We start from the raw sequence: 24,457 nt of genomic DNA, 5'->3' as shown, positions 1-24,457 counted from the left end.
GGGAAAATGAATCACATGGGGCATGGGAGGATCCATTTTCCCTCCTATTTTTTTTTCATGCAGGAAAGTTGTTCCTTTCCCTGTAAACACAAGAAAGGATAAAGTTTCACTTCCCAACATTTCCATTCCGCAAACCAAACGAGGCCTTAGTAGAATTTTTTTCCTTTTATTTTTTCTTTACTTGTGCTGCTGCCTAGTTAGTAATTTTTCGTATTATACTCGAATAAAACACGTACTAACTTTTTTTTCAAAAATACTTCCGTACTTCATATTTTTGAAAGAGATTCGTTAAATTTCCCGTACTTTTGAAGCCAAAAGTATTATACACATACTATATACAATTTTTTGTTTTTTTTTTCCATATTTTACACATATTATTGAACAAAAATGGATATAAATTAATATTTTTAATTATTTAATTAATTAAAAAGATTTTACCGAACTTTTCAACGAACTATTTGATAAAATGTCTTAATAATACACGTACGTATTTTTCGCATACTATACACCGTCACATTTTTTACTAACTATGGCTGGTGCCATTGATTATGTGAGGTCCGGTGATTGAATTAGGTGGGGCCATGTTCTCCAAACCCCCTTAAGCTATGTATTAAGGGCCAGGATCAAGGGACACAAAGTTTTACACATATTTTTACACTTTCTATTAGCCTTTAGATTTAATTATATTCAATGGTTCATATTGCTTCACTGAATGATGTGGCAGTTTATATAAAAATAAACCATATTACCTTTATTAAATATAGGAAAATTGAAAAGAAATTAAAAAGAAAACAACAACCTAGCGCCACCGCAATTGTGCCTGCCTTCCGCCATATGTGTTCCATCATAACCTAGCACCACCACAATTGAGTTTTCAAGTCATGGCACCAAAGATAATCAAGTCATGAACAGTCATGCACGTTTCCAATTCTCCAATGATAATCTAGTCATAATTTCAACCCACATATCCTCACATTAGGAACTTCTCATTCCCACATCAATTACGATGCTAGAATTATGCCAGGGGTGATGTGATTCGTCCATTTATAGTGACCAGCCAATCTTTGGTTAGCGAGAGCGTGATATGTATAGAGAGAGAACGAAGAAAAAGAGAGAGAGAGTCGCGGAGTAACAAATTTGTTAGCCAAGAACATGGTGGTGCGACTGATTCGGTTGCAAACGATAGGTGGCGCCTGATTGTTTCATCGAGTGATGCAGGATCGTGTTTTCTTTTTTCTCAATATCCTTTTTTCATTTGTATGTTTAATAAAAAAATGAATTTTATTCCTACATAATTGCCACATCATTTATTAAAAATATAAGAAACGATTTAATGTAGTTAAATCTAAAGGCTAATAAAGAGTGTCAAAATATATATAATTTTTATGTGTCCCTTGAACTAGACCCATATATTAAAGGCAATGATAGGGGGCCTCAATGAGGCCTAAGATTTGTACCCTCAAATCCTATGTGTCATGCCATGTAAGCAAATACAAATTATGTTTTCAATTTCACATAATATATCTTGGCATATCATACCAATTTCATTCTTTATATTTCCATTTAAATTTTTAAAAGGTGAATCAATGACATTAATGAATTTAATTAGGTGACGAAAAAAAATGTTGGGTGTTAATATGAACCATTAATTATGTATTAATTTAAGGACGTTGTGTTCAAATTCTTTCACCAATATTTTTCTTCATTTAATTAAATTCCTTTTTTTTTTTTTTTGTGAGAAGAAACGACAATTTTATTGAAGTGAAGAGATTAAGTACATTCTCTAGACATAATCTCCTCTATAAAGGGAGGTGTAGAAGTAAAGACAACATTGCATGGCCTATTACATAATGTCCAACGAGCAAGAGAATGAGCAGCAGTATTCCCTTCTCGATACAAGTGTGAGAAAGTACTTCCAGGCAGCTGAGAAAAGAGAGCCAAAACATCCTCATAAACAACCCGGAGCTAAATAGAAGAATCTTGGGTAGAATGCATAGCTTGTACTAACAATAAGGAGTCTGACTCTAGACGAACTGGACCCAAACCCTGGTCAAGAACCAGCCTGCAAACTACTCGACCAGCGAGTGCCTCCACTTGAGCAGGAGAAAAAACCTGATCAAAACTAATGGCCATCCCACAAATAAAAGAACCATTTGAATCACGTACCACAATTTCGGCACCACCAGAATGAGAGTGCACATCAAAAGCTCCATCCATGCAAACACTAAACCCACCAACAGGAGGCTTCGTCCAGGCATGCTGATTGCGTGGGACCTTGGGGGGTGGAATATTTGCGTGAAGATAATTGGCATGCCAAACTTGAGCACTAAGGAGGAGAGATCGAGGCTCACAATTTCTATTCTCCCACACTTTATCATTCCTTGCTTTACACAAAAACCACAGTTTCACCAAAAGACGGCAAAACGATGATTGAGATAATTTCTCCATACAATAATTCAACCATTCCTTAAGAGAAAGTGAGGGAGAGAAACCCAACATACCAGACAAGTGATGAGTCATCTGCTTTGCAATAGGACAATAACGAAAAATATGAAGAGGGGTTTCTTCCTTGTTTTCACATAAGGGGCAAAAAAGCTCCACTTCCATTTTCTTCTTAACTAGATTAGATCTAGTAGGGAGAAAATCTTGACAAGCTTTCCATAAACAAAGTTTCACTTTACCCGGCACCTTGCACTTCCAAAAAGTATCAATAAGCTGATGAGGAGAGGAGCTAGAAGTAGCCATGACTGGGAGGATCAAATTGTCTCTAGCCACAACATAAGCACGACGCACTGAAAAAAACTCCCTTACTATCATAATGCCAAATCAGTTTGTCCTCAGGACATCTAGAACTCAAAGGAATTGAGCTAATAACCTCCACATCCTCACTAGGGAATAAACTCTCCAATAAAGGGACATTCCAACAACCATTAGCCACATCAATGAGCTGGTGAACATACCTCAAAGTAGTAGGGCTCCTAAGTGGTAGCAAGGGCCGAAAACCATGAGGCCTAGCCACCTGTCCTCCCAAATAGCAATTCTAGCACCATTTCCAACTTGCCATCTTGAGCCTAGTTCAACCACTTGCCTTGCAGCTAAAATGCTTCTCCAAGAATAAGAAGGAGCCAAACAAGCCCCAAAGAAGCCTCCCAATAAGTTTTGGAATGAAAATACCGTGCCTTGTAGAGCCTTCCCACAAGTGAGTTTGGATTTTCTATAATTCTCCAAGCTTGTTTGGCCAACATGGCTAGATTAAAAGCATAAAGATTACAAAAACCCAACCCTCCTCGGTCCTTTGGGGCACACATATTATTCCAAGAGCTCCAATGAATTTTTCTCCCATTCGCTGAGTCACCCCACCAAAAATTTGCACACATTTGCTGCAGCTCATTACAAAAAGTTTGAGGTAATAAAAAGCAATTCATAGCATAGTTTGGAAGAGATTGAGCCACCACTTTCAACAATAACTCCTTTCCTGCACCACTTAAAAATTTTCCTTTCCACCCCGCTAGCCTCTTCCTCAATCTATCCTTCAAATATGAGAAAGTATCCTTCTTAGAGCGCCCCACAAGAGTAGGCAACCCAAGATATTTTTCATGGTACTGCACCAAATCAACACCCCATAACTCCGCTAAATCCTACTGCCCTTCTAGTGATAAATTACGACTAAAACAAACACTACTCTTCCCAAAATTAATCAACTGACCTGAAGCAGTAGCATACATTTCAAGAACTTCCTTGATCTGAATACAACTGGCAGGAGTAGCCTCTGCAAAGAGAAAACTATCATCTGCAAATAAAAGATGATGAAGAACTGAGGCCCTTCTACATATCTTAATCCCCACTAGAGAACCATTATTGTGCATCCTTTGAATGAGTGAGGAAAACCCTTCAGTACATAAAAGGAACAAATAGGGAGAAAGAGGGTCTCCTTGCCTGAGACCTCTTGTTGGAGTTATGTAGCCTCTCGGATTACCATTGATAAGAAAAGAATACCGAACAGAAGTCACACACTCCATCACAACCTGAACCCACTGACATGGAAAGCCCAACTGTAATAACATAGCTCTCAAGTAAGGCCATTCCATCCTGTCATAGGTCTTACTTATGTCAAGCTTTAGAGCAAAGTGACCTCCACCTCCATCTCTCTTATTCCATAGGTAGTGAGCCACTTCATTAGCAACCATAGTGTTATCTGTTTCCAACCGACCGGGAACAAAAGCACTCTGATATGGGGAAATTATCTGATTAAGAATAGGCTTCAAACGATTTGCAAGCACCTTTGCACAAATCTTGTAAACCACATTGCAAAGGGCGATTGGATGAAGATGAGAAATTTCAGTAGGATTTTTCACTTTTGGAATCAAACAAATATGAGTGAAATTAACCTCTTTCAACAAATTACCAGTAGATAAAAATGCACGCACAACAGTCACAATATCATCACCTACAATATGCCAATATTTTTGATAAAACAGAGGAGGCATACCATATGGACCTGGAGACTTTGTAGGATACATCTGAAACAATGCTTGTTTAATCTCATCCGTAAAGTATTCAAGTAATAAGGAGGCACCCAAGTCTGGGGTTATTACTGGTACCACAGAAGAAAGAACTGGCTCCATTTGCACATCAGTAACATTTGTAGATCGAAGCAGTGAATTATAATAATCCAAAACAATTGTTTCAATACCTCCTGGAGTATCTTGCCAAACTCCAGTTGAATCAAATAAGCCCTTTAAGTAATTTCGCTGCTTTCTGTTAGATGCTTTTTGATGAAAGAAACGCGTGTTCTTATCACCATCCTTCAACCAAGTAGTTTTTGACCTTTGCTTCCAAAAAGTGTCCTCCAGCTCCAGCAAAGTATTCAATCTCTCTTGTAGCAATCGTCTTTCGGGAAGGTCAGACACTACAAAGGGAACAGACAAAAATTGTTCCAGCTGCTTACCAATATAGGCCATCTCCTCATGCCGGGCACCAAAAACCTGCCTCTTCCAATTGAGTAAACCCAACCTCTTGCTATAAAGTTTTCCCTACAATCGAAACTGCTCGAAACCATCCCTATCCGTCTGCCACTTCTCCCGGATCACGTCTTCACAAGAATCATCCTTCATCCATATCTCTTCAAACCGAAATCTGGTTCTGCGTGATGGAAACGGAATTGGAGCCTGAATATGTGCTTCAACAAGAATCGGGACATGATCATAACAAGAGGGCGGAAGGTGGAGCACCCTATTCAGTCCATACACTTGACACCAACCCTGTGTGGCAACTGCACGGTCTAATCTACATTGAGTCTCTGAATTATGCCATGTGAATAGACTGCCCTCAAACCCTAAATCTGTAAGAGTACAGTCATCCAATACTGTTTGGAACACATCCATTTGCCTTGAGGGACGAAGACCTTCTCCTGATTTCTCCCTCGAGCTGATGATTTCATTTAGATCACCAACCACCAACCAGTTAGGAGAACCTGGCATGAAGGCAAGCAGACGCAACAAATCCCATGACGCAGAGCGGAGATGAGCTTCTGGATGCCCATAAAAACCTAGGGCTGGGATTTAGAACCGTAAAACCGAAGGAACCGCACCGAAAGTCTCGGTTCGGTTCTGTTTTACGACATAGGTATACACATTTTTTTCGGTTCGGTTCCTAGAGACATGTTTTCGGTTCGGTTCCGGTCCTTGTTTTTAAAACATCCTTGGAACCGAATTACATATGTCAGTGTATAAGTGGACATTAGTGGTGAGCTTATTTATGTAAAATAGACCCTTTCTCATGTGATCGGGCCTTCCAAATGCAATCAGAGCCTTCCATCTCATCTCATAATATCCTAACCGTTCGATCAAAACCCTATCTCTTCAACTCTTCCCGAGTTCCCTCAAAGGCTCAAAGCCTCAAACTCTCACTCTCTCTCAGTCTCTCGAAACGGCGCTCCCTCGTCTCAGACTCTCAGCTGTTGCTCGTCCAGACGGTCCAGTCGTCCGATCCTCCCTCGTCTCGTCCAGTCGTCCGGTCCTCCCTCGTCTGATCCAGTCGTCGTCCAGTCGTCCGGTCCTCCCTAGTCTCGTCCAGTCGTCCGGTCCTCCCTCGTCTCGTCCAGTCGTCGTCCAGTCGTCCGGTCCTCGTCGCGTCCAGTCCTCGTCGCTCCTTTAGGATTCTCTTTACCTAATTCTCTTCAAGCTCTCACCGAAGGTACTCTCTCTATTCCTCTCTCTCAAACCCTAACAATTACAATTAGCATCATATAATATTCGGGTTTTGATTTTGGATTTTCCTTACCTTCTTTCTGATGTTGAATTTGAATTGAACCAATAGATAATCCAAACTGAAAATCTTCCACTGAATTGGTGCAATTTACTTTTTTGATTGATTATCTGATTATTCTGATTGATTATTGAAATCCCGAGATATAGAGATTGATGGATATACTCTGCTTCTCGATTCTCATTCGTTTCTGGGTTGGTAATTGGTTTCGCTTGAGAGATGAGTAAAGATGTTTCCTTTTTTTTTGTTGATCGTTTGGAAATTATATGAATCTGGGATTTTGTTTTAGTTGGGATTATATTTCGTCACTGAATTTGAGTGTGTGAGGCTTGGTTGTGATTGAAAGTTTTGACATTGCTTTCTGATGTGTAGTTGCTTTCTGATGTGTAGTTGATTGTGATTGAAAGTTTTGACATTGCTTTCTGATGTGTAGTTTTGAAAGCAATGCTAAATAGCAGATAACCTGAGTGTATAGCAATGTTAAATAGCAGATAACCTGTGTAGTTTTGTAGTTCTGATGTGTAGTTGCTGGGCTGATGTGTAGTTTCCATATGTATAACTATGGAAAACCTAGATCTCCATTTGTGACTCTGTCTGCCTCTTGATCCTCTATTGCATCTTTTTTATCAGTCTTCTTGTAAGGGCTTCTTTGCCAACACAAGAAACCAAAAACGCCAAGTAAAGCATCTTTCCCATTAAGTAAGGAATATAATATGGGTGACTGCATATACAAAAGAAGAGAGCCATAGAAAAATACCTGAGAACACTTGTCTTTCTCTGATGATTTCTATCGCCTATTAGGAATTTGGCTTGTATATTGAAGCAATTAAATTGTTATAGAAGGAGGATAAAATCCATCTGCAAAATTGCTCTTTATAAAGAAACTGTCTGAATCGGTAAATGTGGGTGGGATAATGGGAAGCTTGTGGAGAACTGGTTCCTTTGATGCATAATTACAACTGAGTTCAGGGAAATGTAGCCTTTTTTTTTTACTTTTTTGAAATTACCCCATTGTTTCTTCTTTGAAATTATCCTTTACACATTTTTGTTTCACATTGAGAATTTGTGTTGAAAAAAGGCTATATTTTGAGTAAACAAAACTTTAGTGAAACCTGTGACACTAAATGACCAGTTTTAGAGAGAAAGTCTCATTATTTGTGTTTATTTGTTTAACTAATATAACATTCTCTTCATTGTAGATATTGAGGAAAATCTGTTGGTACTTGGTTCTGTAACCATACGATCCAATGCAGTCAAGCCTTCTTAATTCTACCCTGGAGGATAAGAATCTTTCAGCAATGCATATACTAATCAGGTATGTTTTAAACTTTTAATTTGGCCTTGCTTTTTAGTCAATTTGGTGTCCTGTGTTTACAATTTAGCTAATTTGGTCATGTTTATCCGGATTGGGAGGAAATCTTGACCTACAGATTGCTTCTTGCTTACTTGCTTCTGCTAGTTTTCAGTATTTAAGTTTGCTGCAAATTGATGCAGCTGCATTGTTTAATTTGGACTAAGTTTATTCACTTTATTGTTTAGTTTTATTTGCTGCATGTGAGACTTTGAGTTTGCAGTTTCTGCATGTGAAACTTTTGATTGTTTGTGTTTGATAGTTTGAGAGTTTTGAACTTTTGATTGTTGGATAGTTTAATGCTTTCGTCACTTTCATGCTTTGACAGTTTGGGAGTTTGCAGGAAATTGTTAATTTGCTATGTTGATGTTGATTGTTAAATATGTATATTGTAGATACTGTTTTGAGTTTGAATGAGTGAATAAATTGTGATATATTGAATCATTTGAATGTATGTATGGAAATCAGGAAAAGTGAAAACTAGAAAGTAGAAACAGCTGAAAAGCAGTGTTTCTATATGGAAAAACCGAGGAACCGAACTTGGAACCGATCCGAGTTTGGAACCGAAAAACCGATGATGGAACCGATCTGGAATGGAACCGAAAAACCGAGGAACCGAACTTGGAACCGATCCGAGTTTGGAGCCGAAAAACCGAGAATGAAACCGATCTGGAATGGAACCGAAAAACCGAGGAACCGACCCGAGAATGGTCGGTTCAGTTCTGCATCGGTTCTTCATACAAAAAACATCAAACCCGAACTGAAAATCAGTTATCGGTTTCTGTTCTGGGTTCAGTCCTTGACATTGCAAAACCGACCCGAGTCCAGCCCTATAAAAACCTGTGAGTCACCAATTCCCTCCCTCAGATTCCGGCAGCACAACATCTACATCAATGTGATGCGGTGAGTGCGACCGGAGATGAAGATCAATTTCATCCACCCACAATAGCATCAAACCTCCTCCACTCGTATCAGAACACTTTTGCATTATGCCATGACGGAAACCCAAATCGTTGCGGAACCGTTCGAATGCTGGCTTGTCTCTACACTTTGTCTCGATCAAGAACACAATACTAGGACGTCTCTGCTGAATAATCGACGCCAAAGCCTTGAATTTATTAGGGTCTTTGGTACCCCTGATATTCCATGATAGAATCTCCATTCCCAAACCAGTAAACTGAGCAAAGAACCCTGATCGAACTCCTCTAACCCCCTCCGGATTAAACAGAACCCAGAAACCGTGCAACCGCCGGTAACGTTGATACAAGCGTGCCGTACGACAGCGGCCAAAAGAAAAACCTCGCTAGGAGGATTGGGTGCTCGGAGAGCTTGCGCCGCCGAGATAGAACAGCGACCGCCGGAGACCCGGTGCCTCACAATGCAACGGGTGGATGCCCGATATAGGTTTTCTGGGAAGACCCAGACTAGGGTTTGCTAAGAGCTTGCGCCTGAAGGACTAAGCGATATATTATATTATCATTTTTTTTTAAAATTCTTTCCTATTAATTTTTCTTTTCAAATAGCATTAATATATGGAATTAGGTGATAGGAAATAGGCATTAAATTTTCTTTCTAGATATTATTTAATTTCGTCCAAAAGCTATAGCATTAATAAATTGAATTTGAAAAATACGTATGTCCAAATTAATTTTATTAGATTTATTTACAAATAACTTTTTGCACCACAACAGTAACTATATATATATATATTCATATGCATGTGTAGTTTTCACATTATATTAATAAATTTTGAATTCATATACATGTGTTATGAAAATCTATTGATTGAATTACATGAAACTTTTTCTATTTTTGATTGAAAAAAAAAATTTGTTGTTTAAATTTAAGCTTGAGTGAAAAGAATTTTTTTTTTTTTTAGAAGATAGCCAAAATATGGCCAACTAATGGGTGCATATTGCCCCGTGGCGTTTGGAAGGGATTAGTCCGGGTTTGCTGGGATACCCCCCGAAGGGTGTGCGTGTTGCTAACTTTCTAACGCTAACCTCCCCCAATAAAAAAAAAAAGATAGCCAAAATAATTTTTTTTTTTAGAAGAAAGCCAAAATAATTCAGAGTCATTAGATTTTAGAATGATAAGATGATGTTTTTTCTTCTTCAAGAATTACATGGCCTGATTTGAGAGATAGGTGATGTGTGTATGTGATATAATATGACACATAAACTTAATGCCACAAATCTTAGGCCTCATTGAGGCTAACAGTCATTTTTCATATATTAATTCCGCCACTAAGTTACGTGTCTGTCATAATTAGTCATGAGTTGAATGAGTATCAAGTTTTACGCCCTAAACCGTGGACTACAGTGAAAGATAACTACTCTCAAGTGTCACAATACAACCTTGCTATTAACATTAAGGGTTAAATACTGCTTACTCCCTATACTTATAGGGTTTCATCGTTTCAGTCCATGACCTTCATCAGTCAAAAACTCCATTATCTTCCCTTAAAAAGTCTATTATACCCTCATTTACTTTAAAAATATATATATATTTCTCTTCCTTTTTTATTTTTTATTTTTATTTTTTTTCTTTTTACCTCTTCTTCTTCTTCCGGCTCTCTCGCCTCTTTTTGTTCATCTCCTCATCAAGATGGTTTCAATCCACATACCTTCAAGAGGTGAAATGAAAAAAAGAAATAAAAGAGAGAAAAAAAAAACAAAACAAAAAAACAAAGTAACTGAGGCCATAATAGACATTTTCGGCAACTTTAACAGAAAATTTTGATGGCAGGGACCAATTAGAAGGAAATTGAGAGTTCATGGACTTTTTAGGTGAAATTTAAAGGTCAGGGACTGAAACGATGAAACCCTATAAGTATGAAAAATAAACAATATTTAATCCTAACATTAAAATGAACAACTTCACCCTATCAATCACCCAATACCACCGGACCATGCCGGCAAGTCAGGGGACCGCTTCACCTTACGTTCAGCACTCGTCACTTTGCAGAACATGGAATTACCTTACATGTGGAGCCAGCACTTTGGTACGATGAAGATGTGAGAACGTTGGATTAGCTGATACAACAATTTCAGCCTTCGATATGCTATTAAGCTATTTCCAGCTACTACAACGATGAAAAACCATATATAAAAGTTTGTATGGTTCAATTTCCTTTTTTAGCTTATATCATCAAGACATAACATAACTTCAACAGCATACGTACCATGTTTACTTCATCAAAACGTACAAAATTACAATACTCAATTTTTTTTTTCCTTGATTTGAATATTAATTGTGATTTCCCTTTTCAAATTAGTCGTTTTGGTTTAGTTGGGTGATCGACCCACCATCATTTATTTGCAGCGTGCCAGACTACCAGCTTTTACGGCGTCGCTGTGATCTTAAAGGTGGTTGCCATCAACATTATTGAAGTTCTTAATTTTTAAAATGGACTTTACCCTAATTGTTTGGTTGTTGAGAACCATCACTTTGGTTATTGACATCTCTTCTTCCCTCCAAATTACGAAATCAATGACGGGATCGATGAGTCATAAGCTTCAGAAAAAGTGTAAAATTTGCATTAAAGCTATGAGACTCTAGCTGCCATTGCTGCTCATTTGTTTGTCTTGATGAATAAACCCTATCCTATCACATGCATGTATTATTGTGAATTAATTATAAGTAACCAGAACTTTACAGTTCATGAAGCTTTTACGTCAGTGTTAATGCACACATGTATTCAGTTATCTTTTCCATCATTAGTCTTGTAGGTGATGATTGATCAATTAGCTACATGATCTTTCAATGAGAGGAAAAAGTTGTTGAACTCTTAGATTTGTCTTCGCTGCTCATATTATTTTGTCTCTGAATTTGATTCCCTGATGCCCGACTGCAGTTGAGCACAGGGGCGGATCCACTTGTACGGCTCAACCCAGAAATCATCAAAAATTTATATAGTATATGGCCCCAAAATTAAAGCAGACCTTTGTCGGTTCTGTTGGCTAAGGGCTGGGGTGATTGTGCTGTTCCCAATAACGACCTTGGTTCGAGTCCCATTTCCCCCTTTCCTCCTATTTCATTGGTTTTTAGCTCTTTCCTTTTTTTTTTTTTCCTTTTCTTACAAACTTAAAATTGATTGAGCATGAAAATTTCTTAAAAATTTCTGAACTTAACCGCAAATCTTGCCCTTTTTTTTTCTTTCACCCATTTTCTTCTCCCTTTCTGTTTAGCTATAACATTTTCTATTAGTATTTCTTTAGAATATCTTTTAAAACCTAGTCTTAAAATTCTTGAAAACATTATCGATGAAAAAAAATAAAAAATTCTTATAAAGTGTTAAATTAGCCCACCCCAAATTTGCATCATAGATCCGCCCCTGGTTGAGCATGTTCAAAAGTGGTTTTGTTGAAAGTGTTTTTGCTCATAAGGGCTTTTTATTTGACATATAAATACACATTGAAAGTCCAAGGCGTACATATCGACTTGGAAGCGCTTCTAGATCAAGCAGCTGATTAAGGTGTTTCCCTAGTAGAATATGCCCTTGATGATGCTAGAGCTCTGAAGCGTCTAATGTAACAATTTGAGATAATATTCTGTCGGTTCAGAACAGAAGCTGTAGTGCAACCAAACTCAGAACTTAGACAGTAGACAGCCCATGAGGGGAGTAAATGAACTCACAAAAAGCTTTATTTGCGAAACCAGTATATATATTGGGTATGCTACAAATATCTGTGTAGAAATAGCTATACCAATCTGTGATAATGATAATGGAAATAGGATTTTCAGAGCTCACAGGAATAATTTGAACAAAAAGCTTTATGAGTGAAGTCCAATACTCCAGTGTGTGGATTGACTACCTAAAAGGATCCTACTACCTGTCTAATTCAAACGGGATAATTAAAAAAGGGAAAAACAAAGACAAGGACTTGCACATAATATCTGCCAGGTCATAGAAGTATGCATTAGTCTTCAAAATTAAGTAACTTGTCTCTTTGCACATGCTCTAGCTTGTCATTTCTGTAAGTTATCTTTGGATATATTAATCATGACACTTAACACAACCAGTACAACTTCGAATGCTTCCAATCATATAAGGTAAGGGTAACTGTGAAAAATCCATGGTGATTCATTTGCTGCCATGTTCTTTTTCACAGATGACAATCCAATTGTTTAAGCTACTCAATCCTGAAGAGAATGATTTCTTATGAGATCGCAAACACATGTGATGTAATAGAATGCAAAACAAACCCTGACCCAATCATGCATTTTTGTATGCATAAAGTTTTCATCGTGTCCTAGTGACCCAGTCATCTCCAAAACAAAACCTTCGGGTCCATAAACAGTATTTGGATATGGCACCATATCGATTCTATTTTCTTTTGGTTGACTCAAATAAATTCAGAATCCTGGAGAAAATATCTGCAGAGGAAAGTTCTTGTGAAGTACAGAATATAACAGACTCATCATAACATTGATTTATTTTGAAGAGCCACAACATGCTGATATGGAGACATTTTGACTCGGGCAGCAAATCTGATAAGTAGTTCCTCTGGTTGCCCTGAATTTTGACAAAGATGTTAATGAGAAGGCTTATTACTATACTTCAATTCTAACAACTAGTATCACAACAACTACTGCTCACCTAAAACCCCCCAATTTCCAAGACAACAATGAGATTGGTGACTACTCTACTGTGCAGCATATAGTCATTATCATATGTCAAAGCAAGCTGAGAAGTAGTCCTACACAATTTTATAAGCCTCGACTTTTTGTAGGTCCTTACCATGAAACACGCTAAGGGAGGCATACTTGCAATTTTGTCATTTTTATTTAAGAAATTATCAAATCATTAAAATACACATTCTTACTACAAAAATGTCTGCAATGTTTATAATGTATAATGAAGGGCAGATAGAAAAAACATTTGTTTTCTGGGCCGTCTTCCCTGGTTAGTAAGATGGGAAAAAAGGGAAGAGGAAGAAGTCCAAGCCCAAAGTTTAAGAGAATCTACTTGCCCCAAATATCGTTCAAACAGGTTCCCCACCCACTGCCAAATCTCCAACATGCGAAGCCATCCCAAAGAAAAAACATATGCTACAATGAATCCACACCATGAATAGAATATGCTACACAGCAAGTTGTTAAATAGCAAACGAGCTGCACAAACATAACATCCGTATTCATCATGTAAACAACTACTGTGCTGTTGACTCTCCAACAGGCAGTGGCACATCAAAACAAAGCCAAAGCATAAAACTGAGGAATCAGCACAAACGCAGAATGTACCTTTCTTCTTTTAAACAAAATGCAGAAGGTACCTGACTATGCCACAAATGTGATGCCTCCCACATCTCCAGTTCCCTCTCAATCAATTCCCATTTCATCCAAGATGGAAAATTCAAAATTGTAATCTAAGAATTGAAAGGATAAAGAAGGTGCAAGGTAACCTTAAGGTTTCCTTTCAGAATTCTGTAGTTACTTTAATCCATGTACCGAGCAATATGGCAATTAGTGTTCAAGACACTGTACTGCATATTACTGAAACAGAGCATAGCTAGGGAACAAATTCATTAAGATTTTTTATCCATCAAAATTTGGAACTGAAACCAAGTAACTAAATTTCTTAAATTCCTTTGAACAGTTTGCTTTTTGAATCTGACATGTTTGCAGATATATATTGTCAGAAGGTGACGAGTGTAGTCAAGAACTTAAAAAGAGGACATAATAGAAAATGAAACTAAACATCCTGATGCAACAAGAACGAGCTCATCTACCTCAAACCCTATGAAGAATGCTACAACATTTGATAATGAAAACCTGAGAACCAATTGTTACAGACTAGAAAACAGAATCATTTCAACACCAAGCTATGCCGAATCAGAACCAAGTATTTCAACAGACACAGCATGTCAAATGCCTCAGGGTGCAATCATAATAATACAAACAGAACACATGATACAACTGTATGTCATTGAATTTGTACAATAAATCATTTATAAACAATTGATAACTTGATATAAGAAGACAAAAGAATGATGACTTGCTAAGCTACAACATGATTTACAAACAAATCAAGCTAGCTAACACGTTATATTACAAAAAAGTTCACTGATTTTCTCAACCATATCAATAATATCATTCCCATCTAGCAATAGCACTAACCCTTTTGGGATCAATATCCTCTAGCAGAATTCTGCCAAACCTCAACATATTGCTGGTCCTTCCTGGTCATGAACATCTTGTTCCCTCCAAAAGTCAAGTTGGTTATCCTGGAACCTCCCATATCCTTCATTCTCCCCATCACATTCTTCCTAAAGTGCCTAGCTTCTGACCCGCCTTCACTCCTCTTCTTAGAGCCTACCGCTACCTCTGACCACAGCTCCAAATCCCCACCCTTGCTACAAAAAACTTGGCTTCCATGGCTTTCAATCCTGCACCCAACACCTTCCTTCTTACCACTCACCATTTTCCTCTTATCACCGAGACAAACCCAAGGCTGCTCCACTCCCAAACTTCTCAAATCCGCATAGAACATCTCCCCGGAATTCACACCAATCTTGAACATTGCTGACAAGTCATCCGAAACAGTTACATCCGAAAAGCAATCAACTTTCTCCTGTATTTCCCAAACCACATTCCCAGACCTTGTATCCCAAAACTTAATATTACCACACACTCCAGAAGGTCCCCTGTGAGACCCGGAAGCCATCAACAGATTGTAACCCGGCACCCATTTCAATTTCGTGGCCGGCAATGCTGAATTGATCTCAGCACCAAAAATCTCATAATGCCCAATCTCATTAACCGGGGTCAATGTGTTCAAATCATAAATCATAATCGAATTCGAGTTTCGCCTACCGGATTCGAAACTCGAAAACAGAAACTCCTGTGACGACCCAATTGCTTGGACTGTGGAGCCGGACCGGGTCACATTCTCCCAATTCAGAGTCTCCCTCACAGACCCGTTTTCGAGATCGATAATCTGGAGCCCCGAGAAGTCTGTGGCCCCCACTGCGGCCAGCTTCGTCGAGATCGCCAGCATCGAATCCACGGCGGTGAACTCGGTCAAAATCGTCGACTTTTTCCTCAGCGACCAATCAAAAGAGGTGATTTTGCTGCCGTGGGCCACGTGGACGGAGCCGAACGGCGTCGTGGCGATGACGGACGGCGAGTCTCGGCCGTTGAGGGGCAAAGTCAGAGACTTTTCTAGGTTAAACGCGTCGAAGTGAGATGGGTTGGAGAGCGAATTGATCAAAAGGGTTTCGATTCCGTAGAATTGGGACTCGAAAATTAGGTCTTGGAGGTCCAAAGATTTGGCCTTTGATGGCAGATTTCCGGTTCTGAGAAGCGAGAGGAGCATGGAGAAGAGCTCAGGGTCTCGGTCGACGAACGGAGGAGGGAGGTGAGCTGAGGCCGAGTCGGAAATTTTGGAGAGAAGAGAGTCCGGGCCGGCTAGGGTTAGGGTTTGCTTGGTGGTCTGGAAAAGCTGCCCACCCACATCTATGGTGGCTATGTTGGATTCAGGCTTGTGGTTTTGCTTGAACCCGTTTCTGGGTAAAGCTGAAGGTGCCATGGTCTTGAGCATAGTTGCTGAGTTGAGCTAAAACGCTAAAATTTCAATGACCCAGAATTCGATTTGGGGGAAAAAAAAATGGAGAACAGAAAAAGTTCATACAGAGAAAAGTGTTGAACTTTTTTTTGCTGATTCAGAGGAAAGAATGTGGCATATATATGAGAGGGATGGTGAGCTTGTGAATTCTAGTTCTAGAAGGTCAGAGACAGGTTTGGTCTTGTGGTCAACTAAAGGAGGTTAATTTCAGCCATGATGGTTTCTGATGTGTCTCATGTTTGAAGATTTCAATAGTGAGGTCAGGTCAATCAATGAGAAAAATGTGATGGAATATAAATTTTTGGAGGTTGGTTTGTTTATTACTTTTTTATATGAACAAATTAAAATATTGGGTGTTGCAGCCCTCCTTCTTGGACCAATATGGTGAGGACCGAGTTTGGTGGGAAATTTGGTGTGAAATTGAATAAATACATGGGAACGGCGCATCTGTGTTGGAAAGTAGAAGCTTCCAATATTTGAGAATCCATGTATTATTATGAGCTTTCCTTTGTGTTGGAGTAATCTGATAAAGCGTGTTAGCCAAGAGAAACAGCTTTCCTATAGAAAGAGGAAAAGCATCTGCCTCTAGAACAAAGCCTGTGCACTACTATTAACACTATTATTAGCATATTTACTTACTTCAAATAAATCCAGACAATCTTATTCAAAAAAATAAACAAAGCTTGTACACCACTATTAACACTATTATTAGCATATTTACGGGAGAGGATTCAGAGCACCGACAAATAATTTCAACATATTTATTTACTTCAAATAAATCAGACAATCTTATTCAAAAAAATAAACAAAGCTTGTAAACCACTATTAACACTATTATTAGCATATTTACTTACTTCAAATAAATCGGACAATCTTATTCAAAAAAAAAAAAAAATAATAAATTGGACAATTTGATTAAGAGATTTATTGATTGATCTTTGATGTAATATGACATGTATGCGTAACTCTTCATCATTCGTATAATTTTGTACTGAAAATTTTGTTGATTAAGTTTACTCATCTCAAACATAGAAATAATGAATTAGGATTAAGTTTTTTTTTGAGATAGGAGGAATATGGTGAGATTATCTAACCGCTTTTTTTTTTTTTATGTGCAAGTCACTCAAACCTTCAGATTTTTTTTGTTAATAAACGCAAATAAACTCAAACATATTCTAGTTTTCCTCCTTTCTTAAACGGGAAGAGACATCCTCATGTTCTTTTCTTTGTTTGATATCATTTCATGTAAATTTTCCTTGTTTTTCCGTTGGATATTTGAAACAACATCACTTTTCCAAAGGCTTTACAACCAACAGTGCTAATTGCTAACATGCCGTTCTCTTTAATTTTGCCCGTCTTCTTCTTCCACCTCATTTTGTTCTCAATCCTCAGAGATGACGTCAAAGAGTTATTCACAAGATATTGAAAACTAATATGATTTAACAAATACATGTTTATCTAATCTAGCACTTGTATATTGGATTGATATGGTTATAAAGAAGATCCAAACAATCAAACAACTAAATAAGTCGGTTAGAGCATATACTTTGTTTCTCTGTGGACTTTAATGTTGGTTACGCTAGCTCATTCACTATGTCACCAAAGTCATCAGACAACAGCCGATGACTGTCGTCTGATTCAGAAATTTTCTGTTGTCTATTGGCCTGATGTCTCTTAGGTCTTCAGACGACAGATATAACCCGTGGTCTATATCTCACTCAAACAACAGAGACATGCCAATAATCTGTTGTCTGATTATATCGAGATATGCCGAAATGTGACATTCTGTGGTTGCAGGTGTAACAAGACGACAATTATATGTTGTTATAAAGGATTCTGCACAACATATTTTCATAAAACTCTATCATATGTATTGAATTAAGACGACAGAAATCTGTAATGTGAATATATAGAGATTTGAACTATCTTGGCTATATTCTGTTGTCTGAATCTATTGTAGACAACATATGCTTATTATGTTACATTGTTTCTTTTTTATTAAAATGACATAAATAAGTCGTTTGAATAAATAGACCAGAACTTTGGTATAATCTGTGCTGTTGTCTGACTATGTTTCAGACCACAAAAATATGTCGATGTACAATACTGTAAACAATAGCTTGAAAATTTACAGTGGTTCTGAGTGTGCTTCAACGACATTGGTTTGTAGGTTTTGTTATGGTAATTTACTTTGAGCAATGGATTTTGTGGTTTTCTGTTGTCTGATTGTCATAAGGAATATAGAAGGTCTGTTTTTTATGTGGTCTTCAATTGTTTCAGACAACAGATATTTGGTTAAATTCTGTTGTTTGATGTTAGGTGCAATATCAGTTTCTTTGGTATTTATGTTGTCCTAGTTGTGTTATAACCATAGTTTTCTGTTGTCTGATGTTGGGTGCAATATCAGTTTCTTGGTTATTTCAATTGTCTCAGTTGTCTTATAACCACAGGTTTCTGTTGTTTTATGTTTTGTGCAACATCAGTTGGTTCTGGTATTTATGTTGTCTGAGTTGCCTTACAACCATACTTTTCTGTTGTCTGATGTTTGGTGCAACATCAGCTTCTTTTGATATTTATGTTATATGAGTTGTGTTATAACCACAGCATATATTGAGAAACCTGTGTTGACTGATGAGCACAATAACAACATCCAACTATAACAAGTCAAAAGCCATTTCATTTCAATCAGCCAGCAAACTACATCAATATTCAACATTACCATCAATCCATCCTAAAGTTGAGTAATCTGTTACGAGGTCAGAATCGATCATAAAGGCAAAAGTCGATCATATTAGTTAAGCAAAAAGACCCTCCATAAGCTAGCTGTGCACGCAATGTCAATTTGCACACAAATACATAAGACCCTAACTATGCATATACCACAAGGCCTTTTTTGTGCGCACTACAGTTGTGCAAACTTTATAACATGCTTTGCCCATTCAGCCCGAACTTCATCAATATTCTTTTCTGTGTAAACAAGATTTGTTCTTCTCTCCCACTGTAAAAAAAAAAAAAAAAAAAACCAAAGTAGTATGATATATCCCATTGATGAAGCTTACATTCAAACCAAGAAATAAAGTGTATTATGGTATTGGAAGCTGCTCAAATACCTTAGTAGCAAACTCCAAATTTGTGTCTTCCACTATCTCCTTCATGTAACGCATGATCCAATAACCACAACTCTTGCCACCATTTTGCTCCGGAATGCCCTGAAAATAACACAAGGCACCATATTAGAAGCACTAGTTACTATGTAAAACCTTAAGAGGGTAGGATACTTCAAATCCCTCCATCAACTTACAGCAAGATTTTTCCATTGGATTAATTTCCTCCCTTTCCTATTCTTGTGCACATTGTAGATTTTAATGGAGCTTCAAAATGAATAGCAAAACACCAACATAAGTAAAGCATTTATATAATTATGTGCAAATAACACTAAGTATTGATCGATTTATATAGTGAAAAAGAGACATACTTATCCAAAATTGTTTTCCATTCACCAGTTATGAGGCGCCTCTTTAACGGATCCATGAAGTAAATCATCTCTTCATCGGGATTCACAACAGACAACATCCAATGAGAACTGAACCACAAACAAAACTCATTTTCAGTTTAGTTAAGCTAGTTTATATAAAGCAACTACTTAGAAGCAATATAACATAACAACCCCACTGCTGTAATTCAGTTTACATACCCTGAGTTATATGGCACCAAATAAATCTGTCCAGGCTTCCCATTTTCAAACCGATTAGACAAAGACCGAGGGCGTTCGGTTGGATTTCCGCAGCCAAGTGCACCGGTGTGATCAGGGTCGACAAAGGCTACCATGTCAGTCATCTTGGAACTCTTCAAAACATTATAAAGGTAGCTACATAGACATTTCAAATTCACAATATTACCACTGATTCACATAAGACTAATCATAAACACAAGTCAAAATCAATGCAGCTACCTACAATATATTGATTACCTCATCAACACATAAACATCATGATTGTTCCAATCGAATTATAAACATTTGCTAGCTAGCTTTAAGGTATTTACCTCATGTAAAAAACAATGCAGCCGCCTCCTATTTCCAACATGTGTGCCATGGCATAGATGTCACTTCTAAAGACAACAGCTTTCTTTGGATGACCAAAAATTTCAGCATCAAAAGTGGTGTAGATGGTGACTCCATCCCGCAAATCAGTGTTGGCCCAAATGCACAAGGCAGTTACAGCTACTGGCAGATTTGGTGGTAGGTTTTGCAAATCTTCATTATCTTCACACATATCTCTTGTTGTCCTCTTTTGATTTTTACGCTTTGACTTTTTCTATTATTGCAAAAAATAAGTTAGTATAAACTGCCGTAATCACATTATCAATTAGTTGTCCAAGTGACATCCATATTGAAGTAAAGACAAACAAATTGAGTAACCTTGGCATCTGCTGCAGGGGCAATGACAAGGTTCTTCGGCCAAGCAACACAAGTCCCAATGGCATCCTTAACCGTCACTATCTCATCTTTTATGGGAAATGGTAGCAAAGCTTCATGAACCAATGTACGAATGATAGTGACGCGCACATTTTCCTCGCCCAATGGAACACCATGGACAGTTTGCTGCTTGGTCTCAATGTCGACATTGATGATTGTTCCAATGGCTACAATGTTTTCCACCGAATCAATGGCTAGTTTGCACTCGTTCTGACCTAACAAAACCTATACCAGCATAACATGACAATTATTAAATTAGACATGACAAGTTCAACTTTATTTAATCATGTATGAAATTTACCTTTTGACCATTCACATAATGAAAGCTATATCAGCATAACATGTCTAATTCAACTTTATTTACGCAAATATGAAATTTACCTCTGCATCATTTACTCTTGCCTTCGGAACAGCAAAGACATGTCTTAACTCCTCTTCCAATACCCCAGTTAGTTTTGCCTTCCCATTAGTGGCATGCACAAGTTCCTCTTTAGATACCATGTTCACATCATCTCTTAAGACCAACTTCTTCTTTGCAACCATCACTATCTCAGTTTCCCCATTACAATTTACACCCTTTTCACCATGTCGGGAACAACTCCCTTGTCCTGAACCAAGTTCATTGACCGGTGTGGCAGCTTTGGGTGTATCAATAGGCAACTCCTTCCCATCAATCTTTGCTTCTAGCCTGGCAAACTGCTTAGCCCAATAAGCTCTTTCCTCAGCCAACTGTTTATCTCTCTCCTCCTCCCATAAAGCTCTTTCCTTAGCAATTAAACTATCCTTCTCCTCCTCAAATATTTTCTTCAGTGGTAACCTCACAGTCTCTTCCACACTCTTTCTCTGCCGTTTTGGCAAATTGAAATATGCAGCTGGCTTCACAGTCCCACCGACACCTCTAACCCGACCATGATGCTCGGGATTCCCCAATGCAATAGTCAGCACATCATCAGACCCACATGTGGTGATCTCCCCTTCAGCCTCCCTTTTCTTTAAGTTTTCCTGATTGAAAATTATACCATTTTACAAATATCCAATAAATCTTTAACAGTTCATGAAAAGTTGTAGCAAAGTAGAGTTAGATACACATAAATGGTCCAATAGCATTACATTCATGCATAAAGCCATGAAACAGTCCAACTATGAGTGAAAAAAATAAATCAGTTTACATAAGTGGACTTGTAAATCATAATGAACATTAAAAAAGAAAGTTGTCGTCCTATATGTACTTACAATTTTTTTTGCGGTCTCCTCTACCTCAGCTTGTTTGAACTGACCATTCCTATCTTGCCTTGCCTTAATCCACATTGTAGCTCTATCCAGTTGTTCTAACGGCACACTTTCAGACTAAATCAATACAGAAAGAAGAAAAAGAAAAAAAAACTCAATTAGTTAATCACTTTATAGAAATATCTACTGATAAGGATGCTCATTAAAAACATTTAGCAAGTTAGTTAGTTATCCATCTAAAACTCACCAATTCTTCCTGCAAATTTGCATACCCTTTACGTGCCATACGGTGAGGGTATTTATTCTCCTTTCGCTTCATAATTTGAGCCTCACGTACTTCCTGAAACCAATCCAAAGAAAATCACATACTACAGTGACTTATTATAGGATTTTAACAATAAACACCAAAACAGAATTCATTTCATGAACAACAAACCAGAAAACCAGCTGAAAGCCTGTCAGCAACAAACGTTTGCCAATTGTCTTTCGTTATGCTTCGGTAATCGTCCGGTGGAAATTCCAAGAGATCAGGTTCATTCATGTAAGGGATAATGTATAACTTGGTCAACTTGCTCTTGAACTCTCTCCATTTATTTGCAGCCGATGTGATCACCATTTTCCGACATTCTTTAGGTATGACAAATGCATCCTAAACACATAGCAAAAATCAATGTCAAATCAGGGTACTAATAGTGGTCCAATAACATAAAAACCATGTGTTTTTCAATGTAATTTTTAAAAATTGAGTTATATGCATATAAGTACCGTTATGGACTCCCAGATTTTTTCCTTTTCGTCTTGATCGACGTCTCTCCAATCCGATATTGAGATTGGGATCTTTGTACGAGCCAACACTCCTATGTAGGACTGCATTTCCTTTGCCACCTTACCAACAGGTTCCCCTTTATCATTGAACTTGACAGTAAGTTTCTTTCCTCGGATAAGTCTATTTGTGATGCGGCTCATAGTTACCATCCCTCGCTTCAGCAGCTTTAATCCACCGGTTTTGTTTTCATCATCATCATCATGAGCAGCGGCCTTACTCTTTGTCGAAATTGACTTTTCCGATGACTTACTTGATGCCACAACTTTCTTGAACTTAGAAGTCTTGCTCAGCTTCACTTTTCTTGATGTAGTTTGACGCTTCTTGGGGGAGGAAGCTTTTCTAGTAGCTTTAGGCTTCTTGGGTGTTGTAGCTTTTTTTGGTGGTGTCACAAACTTCTCGGGGGAGATAGCTACTTCTGAAACACTTGCATTTATTGGTGTGGCAGATGTTGATCTTGACCTTTTCATTGCTGCATTCTTAATCCTTAGTGCTATGGATCTTGCAGATGCTGATGATCTGCTAGACGGCGACATTGTCTGAAACACATAGAGAAAATAGTTAGGTACTTGTTAAATAACAGGACATGTATTGTATCAAATCAACACAAATTAATAGTTAAACAAGTGTGTTATACTTAGGAAAAAAATAACAAAAGCAATAGTGAAGCAGGAAATGTAAGAATGAAAGTGGTCTTTATATAACAAAAACTTGATTGGAACTTGATAAACTAAAAAACATAAACAAAGAAACCCAACCCATAATAATATGCATACATATCAAATAACTCATGTTTTCCTAATCACTAATCCACCCATATTCCTTCATCGCCATCTCGAATGTAGGAGCTTGGTTCATCACCAACTACATCATCAAATGTCTCGATTGATGGCATTATGGGAATAAATGGGTGCTGCGGCACTTCAATTTCTTCTAGTTCTTCATCATTACCAACCCCTTGGTAGTCTCTATCCGGGCACCGTACTACCACTGACCATTGATCATCAAGGGGGTCTTCTATGTAGAAAATTTGTTTGACATGTGTGGCTAAGACAAATGGATCATTTAAATGCTCTATCCTATTTAGTTTAACCAAAGTAAAGCCAAGTTCATCTACTTTGATGCCCCTAGATGACTCAACCCAATCACACATAAAGACCGGTACCCTAAACTTGTAGTAGTCCACCTCCCAAATTTGTTGTATCCTGCTGTAGAAGTCCATATCATCAGTTTTGGGGTTATTATCCTTTGCACTAGCAACTTGCATTGCATCGGCAACCAAAAAAACCCCACTGTTTTGAACTGATCTTACTTTGTCACGCGCAATAGTGTTGAAATCAACCCCATTAACATGATATCCACTAAAAATAGGGACCTCCTTTTTCGGTCCACTTGCCAGCCACCTAATGTTTTCTGAAACAGCATTATTGGCAAATCTCATTTCATTTGCAACCTGCAAATTACATCATGTGTCAAACAATGTACCACACATGTTTTGTTAGACTCAAAACTTAAAATTTACTTCACATTATACTAATAAAATAAGGTAGAAGATAAGCTACGTACCCTCTCCTTTAACCAACTAGCAAAGGTAACGTTCTGTTTTTTCTTCAACCACTTTTTATTTTTGGTGAACTTTGGGAAACTTAACTTCAATAATTTCATATGCTCACTGCAAAGGGGGAAATGCATGAAAACCTTAGAATAACCATAACTAATGTGTACGTTAATATAGTACAA

The 24,457-nt window shown here is 37.8% G+C and overlaps 3 protein-coding genes across 5 annotated transcripts; all 3 read right to left on the bottom strand.

The window, feature by feature from the left end:
* Positions 1–1,744: 1,744 nt before the first annotated feature.
* On the bottom strand, positions 1,745–3,756 carry LOC121050287. Of its 3 annotated transcripts, XM_040509831.1 has the most exons (3): positions 2,502–3,756; positions 2,167–2,380; positions 1,745–2,093 (listed from the first exon to the last, which is right to left on the bottom strand). In XM_040509831.1, exons 1-3 carry the CDS (start codon positions 2,815–2,817, stop codon positions 2,051–2,053), a joined length of 573 nt encoding a protein of 190 aa, XP_040365765.1. In that variant the 5' UTR covers positions 2,818–3,756; the 3' UTR covers positions 1,745–2,050. The 3 variants fall into 3 exon arrangements, with proteins under 3 accessions (XP_040365765.1, XP_040365764.1, XP_040365763.1); XM_040509830.1 differs by having other exon boundaries at positions 2,167–3,756; XM_040509829.1 differs by having other exon boundaries at positions 1,745–2,384.
* Positions 3,757–14,481: 10,725 nt separating this feature from the next.
* On the bottom strand, positions 14,482–16,300 carry LOC112177119 (BTB/POZ domain-containing protein At5g41330). Its single transcript, XM_024315331.2, has one exon. The coding sequence runs from the start codon at positions 16,161–16,163 to the stop codon at positions 14,751–14,753; it is 1,413 nt and encodes a 470-aa protein (XP_024171099.1). The 5' UTR covers positions 16,164–16,300; the 3' UTR covers positions 14,482–14,750.
* Positions 16,301–18,993: 2,693 nt separating this feature from the next.
* On the bottom strand, positions 18,994–24,375 carry LOC112177471. The gene is made up of 13 exons (XM_040510536.1): positions 24,284–24,375; positions 22,660–23,256; positions 22,331–22,543; positions 22,142–22,234; positions 21,898–22,011; positions 21,046–21,666; positions 20,608–20,889; positions 20,232–20,503; positions 19,882–20,055; positions 19,663–19,770; positions 19,489–19,558; positions 19,298–19,396; positions 18,994–19,185 (listed from the first exon to the last, which is right to left on the bottom strand). Exons 2-13 carry the CDS (start codon positions 23,251–23,253, stop codon positions 19,090–19,092), a joined length of 2,736 nt encoding a protein of 911 aa, XP_040366470.1. The 5' UTR covers positions 23,254–23,256; positions 24,284–24,375; the 3' UTR covers positions 18,994–19,089.
* Positions 24,376–24,457: the final 82 nt, after the last annotated feature.

The sequence above is a fragment of the Rosa chinensis genome, chromosome 7 (genome assembly GCF_002994745.2).
Source record: "Rosa chinensis cultivar Old Blush chromosome 7, RchiOBHm-V2, whole genome shotgun sequence".
NCBI lineage: Eukaryota > Viridiplantae > Streptophyta > Magnoliopsida > Rosales > Rosaceae > Rosa > Rosa chinensis.
This window is presented reverse-complemented; position numbering and strand designations above follow the sequence as displayed.

Excerpts from the sequence above, each read along its gene's own strand:
- LOC112177119 (XM_024315331.2), bottom strand. The coding sequence starts at position 16,163 with ATGCTCAAGACCATGGCACCTTCAGCTTTACCCAGAAACGGGTTCAAG.
- LOC121050287 (XM_040509829.1), bottom strand. The coding sequence starts at position 2,817 with ATGATAGTAAGGGAGTTTTTTTCAGTGCGTCGTGCTTATGTTGTGGCT. Across the intron at positions 2,385-2,501 it reads GATGACTCATCACTTGTCTG|CAAGGAATGATAAAGTGTGG; the intron begins GTATGTTGGGTT and ends TTTTGTGTAAAG.
- LOC112177471 (XM_040510536.1), bottom strand. The coding sequence starts at position 23,253 with ATGTCGCCGTCTAGCAGATCATCAGCATCTGCAAGATCCATAGCACTA. Across the intron at positions 19,771-19,881 it reads TTGGTGCCATATAACTCAGG|TTCTCATTGGATGTTGTCTG; the intron begins GTATGTAAACTG and ends TTTGTGGTTCAG. Across the intron at positions 19,559-19,662 it reads TGGAAAACAATTTTGGATAA|CTCCATTAAAATCTACAATG; the intron begins GTATGTCTCTTT and ends TTCATTTTGAAG.